This window comes from Sinocyclocheilus rhinocerous, unplaced genomic scaffold, assembly GCF_001515625.1.
Source record: "Sinocyclocheilus rhinocerous isolate Xijiao unplaced genomic scaffold, SAMN03320098_v1.1 scaffold472, whole genome shotgun sequence".
Lineage (NCBI taxonomy): Eukaryota > Metazoa > Chordata > Actinopteri > Cypriniformes > Cyprinidae > Sinocyclocheilus > Sinocyclocheilus rhinocerous.
The window spans coordinates 129,810-136,947 of NW_015641089.1; the positions used below are offsets into that span (position 1 = coordinate 129,810).

At 34.8% G+C, this 7,138-nt stretch overlaps 2 protein-coding genes across 3 annotated transcripts in view; both read right to left on the reverse strand.

The window, feature by feature from the left end:
• LOC107754582 (ankyrin repeat domain-containing protein 12-like) overlaps window positions 1-7,138 on the reverse strand; it is an 89,365-nt gene that overhangs the window by 4,983 nt on the left and 77,244 nt on the right. The gene's annotated exons all lie outside the window — the stretch shown is intronic.
• twsg1a (twisted gastrulation BMP signaling modulator 1a) overlaps window positions 1-7,138 on the reverse strand; it is an 11,613-nt gene that overhangs the window by 3,870 nt on the left and 605 nt on the right. Inside the window, exons 2-4 of one of the 2 annotated variants that reach the window (XM_016571080.1) lie at window positions 6,871-7,017; window positions 2,917-3,016; window positions 310-555 (exon numbers count right to left, since the gene is read on the reverse strand). In XM_016571080.1, the coding sequence (XP_016426566.1) occupies window positions 310-555; window positions 2,917-3,016; window positions 6,871-7,017 (493 nt within the window). Of the gene's footprint in view, window positions 1-309; window positions 556-2,916; window positions 3,017-6,870; window positions 7,038-7,138 lie in introns of both variants that reach the window. The other variant, XM_016571081.1, reaches the window with a different exon arrangement.

Sequence of the window (7,138 nt, forward strand, 5' to 3'; positions counted from 1 at the left end):
TGTTTTACCGTTCGGACTCTGTTTGCCCCTGCCTGGACTATTGCTGCGTACCTGGATTATCTCTCTTTGCCTTGCCCTGTTGGATATTGTTCGCCGGAGTCTAATCACGTCTGTCCTTGGAATACTCTTGTGTCTTGCCCGTGCCATACCTGTTTGCTGGTGTTTCGACCCTGCCTGTGTTATGGACTACGTCTCTGTCTAATAAAGCTTGCAAATGGATCTGCACGTCTCTCGTCTCATTCGCCCGGTTACAGGTATTCTGGGACAAGATCAAATCATGTTTTAATATCTTTTCCTCCCGGTACGCACCATCATGGACGCTGCTGCTGGGCAGTGAGATGTTGTGGCTCTGGCTGTCGAGCGTCTCCAGGAAAGACACAAGGTTCTCGTGGTGGGAAAGTTCCTCCGCCACGGGGAACGACACGACCATCATGTTAATGGGGGTGTCGCCTTCGGTCAGAGCACGGAAGAGCGATGGGATTGGTCGGTACAGCTCCTCGACAGTGCTCTTGGAGGAGGCAGGACTGTCGTTGTAATTCCTGGGGTTACACATTCCTGTGGGACAGAAAAAAGGAAGAACTTACACACATCATGATGGAAAGTCACAAAAAAAAATGTATGACGAACTTTACAAGCAAATGTAATCACAACTGAAGACTACTTGACTGCTATATACGTACTAATAGCCATAGCAATGAATAATGCATATTTTTGCATTTATTTATTTATTTTAAGTAACTACTGTGACCTAATTTCATACATATTTTATATTTAAATGTAAACGTTTACCTTATATTTATATTATTTTATGAATTATACTTATTTTATTTATCATATTTAAATTTAAAAAATGGAATATATTTAAATCTAAATATTAAATGTTTGAAAAAAAGAAAAAATATTCATTGAAAAATTTATATTTGTCAACCACTATTAAAGGAATAGGTTAACCAAAAATAATAATAATTTTGTCATCATTTACTCAACTCCATGCTATTCCAACCGGTTTTAAATAAAAATTAGAAAATTATTTTTTCTCCGTTGAATAAAGGCAGCTGAGTAATCGTTTATTTGTGGGGTATTTTATCATTTCATTTCATTTTGATTGAATATAATATAAAATACAATAAAAGTGATTATAATAATAACTGATTATTAGGATTATTAAGATTTGAATAAAAGAAAATAAAACATTTTCTGTGTGCATTTTTATTTTTTAGTGAACTTTTATTTTTTAGTAAATATTGTGACATATTTAAAGTCTTCAGAACACGACTGTGAACAGCAGCTCCACTTTGAGAGATCAACTGCTGTTAAAGATGGTAATCAGATGCTGGATGAAGGTTTTAATAAGGAGCAGAACGCTGCAGAGACCTTGTGTTTCAGATTATCTGTGGAGCGGCTGCCAGCACAGCTGCTTCTGATTAACAAAACCAAGTCAGGTTCGGCCTTCAGGAGCAACACACATCCCTCCTTTCCCTCTCAGCCAGTAAACGAGTGTTTGGAACTGAACGAGCTCTACAATCTGATGCTTTTATGTCCTTGTTGTGAAAATGGATGCATTATGCATTGTGTTCATTTTTAGACTTCTTCTTAGGTATGATGCATCTTTTTCATCTGGTCATAAAACCCTCTGTCAATTTAAAGCTTTATCAGTAGCCTTGTTGACTAGATAATTACTGCTCATGCATTATCTGTGTGCCGTTTGCAATGATTTCAACAGGATACCAATCGAATATAGAGAATGAAAACAGACAAATGTGGCATCTAAAGCATGCTTTGCTTTCCCAAAGCTCTTTTGTATTTGTATTATGTTTAGGAATGATCTGGTTTCAACTTTTGTATTCTGATTGGCTGTAACTGTTAACCGGGAAAACCTGATCTGAACTGATCTGGAGTTTGTGTTTGAAGCCGTAACACACAGAGATGAGAGTATCTGGATCAGCTCACTTCTGTCAGAGGAGTGGACACCAGCCCTCCTGTCATCCTCAAACTAGTCCTAATATTTACAAGTGCTCTCACTGGACTGAGAATGAGTCAAACCTGTTAACACAACCTGAGCGTCTTCAGTTTATAGTCTCGGCCCAACTCTTAATACTCCTAATAATCACTTTATTCTTATAATAATCACTTTATTCTTATATTAATCATTTTATTTTGCTTCATTTATATAATTTGATTATTTTATATTATTATTTTATTTAAAATAAAACTTTTTTTAAAATAATTTTTATTTTATTTTATTTCAGTCATTGTACATACACCAGATATGTAAAATATATTTGTTTATTTATGTTTTGTTACACACTATGGGAGTATTTATTTTATAATTTAAATGTATATGTATTTACAAAAATAAAGAAATAAATAATAAAATTAAATAACCACATAATGTATAGAATATGTATGTATTTATAAGAAAATACCTCCATAATGCATATTTTTATATCTAATTTATATATAATTTTATATATAATTTAATTTTGATTGATTGAAAAAATTGAAAAGTGATTATTATAAGACCTGGTTAATAGCATTAAATAGGAGTTGAGCCAAGAACTAATTGGTTGATTGATGTATTTTTATGGAATATGTATTTATAAGAAAAAAACCTCCATAATGCATTTTTTTAATAATTTAAAAGTGAATAATTATTATTATTATTTTTTTTTTAAAGTGATTATTATAAGACCTGGTTAACAGCATTAAATAGAAGTTGAATATGAACTAAAAATATTTTATTTTATTTTATAATTTAATTTTGATTTATTTAAAAATAAACCAATATGATTAAAATTAACTAATTAATCAAAAATAAAATAAAATAAAATAAATATTGTTCATGGACCAGCTGTGAGATTTATTTGGAGTTAGAGTGCTGAATGAGTATCGATTATGTATTGATTTCAATCTCACCGACACAGTCGCAGCACTCCTCCCACAGAGAGCTCAAACACAGCATGCACTCCTTACAACACGAACAGTTTCCCTCCGACGGCCGGCACTGACACAGACCCTGTACACACACACACACACACACACACACAAAATATACATTACGAAAGGCAAACATACAGGGGGGAAAATGACATGACGTGGAGGAAGTCTAGCTCACATAAACATGATCTCCAAACACACGTGCTACAGAGAGCCGTGAGTCTTGAAGGAAACATTGAGATCTTTCAGCTGTAAGAGTTCAAAGAAAACCACCCAAAGAGACAAAGAACATTTAAACATGAGAAATAACACCAGGCTGAGAAGAAACAGAGCTGCGAACTGTTCCACGCTGGAAAAAAACCCTCCAAAGCCCCAGCGGAGAGGGGAAAAAGACTGACCCAAACCTGGGACACATTTAGAGTTATAATTACAGAGAAAACAGCAGAACACAGACACACACACATTCGGCTCTCTGTGTTTCGTGTTTTGCCAGCAGTTGCGAGGAAGGGGTCAATTTCCAGATGTGTGTGTGCGTGTGTGCCATTAAAACGTAAAGTTCAGGAGAGGAAACACAGAGAGTTACAATAGAAACACAAAAAAAGCAACTACAGAAAAGCCAATACCTGAAAACACACGTGGGCCAGATACTTCCAAAAGAAACAAGCCCAGACAATTCCCGGTCCCTGCCCAGTTCTCTTTAGTTTGGGGAATTGCATGTGCGATTTTCATGCATTCCTTAAAAGAATCATCGAGCCAAACTACATAAAAGCCATAAAAGCTCAGTTTACTTCAATTCAAGGCGCTGAAGTACAACCTGTCCAAACACAGCCTCACAAACTCCTGCTGTACCTGCAAACAATCCACGCTTTTCATTTGAAAAAGACATGATTCTGCCCAGCTGTGCCATGAAGCCTGACTGTGACTATAATGTCTAATACAAAGTAAAAAAAAAAAAAGGTTAATTGTGACCCATCAGCCGCCATTCAGGCAGCAGAATAACAGAGAGCAGGAGAAAGTGTGTGTGTTTGTGCTGCACGAGTGTGAAAGTGCTCTGAGCGGACGGGACGTGTGCTGCCTTGCCCCACAAAGCATTCATGTGTGACTAAAACAACCTCAGCTTCCCCACCTCGAGACACACGACTGACAGCCCACAGCTTACAGTAACCACACACACACACACACATACACACACACACACACGCATTCACAGGAACTTTCATCAGATTTCAAACCAGCTACAGAAGCAACATGCATAACAACCAACTAACCACCCTGCAACACCATAGCAACATACCAAAACACACCAGTAACCATACAGGGCATCCTAGCAATGTCCTAGCAACTCGGGGGGGATGATAAATCGATATTGATTTGTGTCGAAAAAATAAATCCATCATATCAATAATACAATTTTGAGAAAGTTTCGATATTTAGCCTACATCTAGATGATCGGGCACATGAAAATATGACAAACACACTGCTATTTTATAGTGAAACGTACTTCAATTAATTTATTACATTTCCAGTCACTTAATAAATAATATTACTACATTCTTGGTTAAATATACACAATGGAACTCATGAGAATGGGGAATTTTTTTTTTTATTCTAACATAAAACATTAAAAAAATTATTGAAAAATATTTTGAAATTTTATATTTGAGAAAGTTTCGATATTTAGCCTACATCTAGATGATCGGGCACATGAAAATATGACAAACACACTGCTATTTTATAGTGAAACGTACTTCTCAAAATAATTATAATTATAACAAAAATACAGATTATTATAATATTACATTGATTTATTATTATTATTATTTTAATATCAGACAACCAAGATATTATTTAATCCATGTTTTAATTTATACAGCACCTTATTTGACAAAAAAAAGGTTTTGTTTTAAATTAATCGTTATATTTTCATTTGTTTACATTTTTAAGAAATTTAATTGTTTCATTCAAGTTTTAAATCATTAGATTTTTTTATCCAGAAAAATAAAACGAAAACACAAAATTTGGGAAAACCAAAACTGATTTCATGGGGCTCTAAATTAAAGGGTATTATTGTACATGTCAGTGTTATTTTATTATTATTTGTATAATACTATAATATTTATTAATATTTTGAATTAGCCTTTATTTTAAATTTCAATTTCAATTTCAATTTTAGTAATTTGTTATGTTCTCTCATAACCAAATTTCACTTTCATTAGTTTTTTTTTGTGTGAATATTTTTTTATTTAGCTTTCATTTAATTTGAATAATTTTAATACTATTTTATTATATTTTTCAAATTCTAATTTATTAGTTTTTCATCTAATACTCATATTTTATTTCAGCTTTATTTCAGTTAACAAATTAGTTTTTATTAACAATAACTTGTGGTCTAACAAACATGTGGAATGTATTTCCTTCCCCATTAATGGTAGAAAATAAATAATGAGATAAATATTGATATCGAATAATATGAAAAAAATAAAAGTGATAATATTCAGAACACCCTAGCAATGAACTAACCAACCAAAACACACCACAAACTCCCTAGCAACCCCTCAGAAAACCTTAGCAACCACACAACATCCAGAAAATAAGAATCCGTTTTGTTGCTTTCAGCAGGTTTTTCTCATCTGCTCTCGTTTGTCTCTCGTCAGAGCGTGTGCCGGGCTGTTTACTCGTGTAACGTCATGAACCTCTGTGTTTATTCCCCAGACAGATGTCTCACATCCCGAGACTGTCTGTCTCTGTCTCTCTTCCTCTGGGACACACAGACCAGAGTAAACACAGCCAGCAGAGACACACACAGATCCAATCACAGCAGACACGTCAGAAAGAGAGAGAGAGAGAGAGAAAGAAAGAGAGAGAGAGAGAGAGAGAGCGAGAGAAAGAAAGAAAGAAAGAAAGAAAGAATATAGATGACAGAAAATGATTAGGAAAGCAGAAACAAAACAAAACAAAACACACAACAAAACAAAAGAAAACACAACAAAACAAAACAAAACACAAAACAAAACAAAACAAAACAAATATTTGGGGGTGGATGTAGGACCTTCCCAAATACATCATCATGAAATTATCAGTATCACCATAGTAATTTTTTATAAGGGCAGACATCTAGATTTAAAATTAAAAATCAACACTGAGCCACAGAACACACACACACACACAGCTGTTGTTATGCTCCAGGGAAAACGTGATCCAGTATAACATGAGTTACACCCAGTCGCCCTCAAACACAGCGTTTCTGCGGTGGAGAGCACAAACCGACAGAAGAACATCACGACATCGCTCAGGTGACACGAAGAAAAAGCTTCTGACTGGAACTTTGTCACAATATTATGATGCTCTGCTCTCAGGAATCTGTGTGTTCTGATTCCATGAGAGATAGAAATGTAAATGCACCGTTCTTTTCCTTCTGGGAATGTTTTCAAACATTTTTCCGTATTCCACACGTCCAACTTGAGCAACCGAATAGAATTTTGTAAAAAAAAAAAAATCCTAAAGCTAAATCAATGAATCTTTGTTAATGATGATTAGATTTCCTTCTAGTGTAAATATAAAGTCAAACCGTATCAGAGCATGAAGTTTACACAGTTCAGAACCACCTGCTGGAGCTCCTACACCTTCCAGTGAATTTACATCACTTTAACAGGCATTAAATACGGACTTTTATGAATAAACATTACATACAGATTTTATACTCTCAAAACACACAATCTGTTGAAATATTTCAGAGCAGAGCTAACACTAAAAAATTATATTCGCTACAGACATTTTCCATGACTTCTCAAATTCCCTGATATTTTCCATGGGAGCCCTGACTCGTGGAATTCAACATGAATGACTATTAAAAAGTTGATAAAGATGAAAAAGTACAATTCTCAAAATTCCAGAGGACAGGAAACATTGGGAACTGATAAGCGTCTGTGTTACCTGCAGAAGACATTTGCTGACGTCACTGGCGCACAGGGCTTTGTTACAGCCGCTGATGAGGGTCAGTCCAGACAGAAGGAATAACAGAGAGATCAGGACGGGACAGAGGAACAGAGCCGGCCGCATCCTGACCCAAACTCCACACACCTGCGTTCAACACAGACCAACTATTAACAGATCAGATGATGTACAATGAAATATATAGAAACACATATCTAAATAAAAATTCACTTTCAGGCAAATGAAATATAGATTTGGATTTAATGAA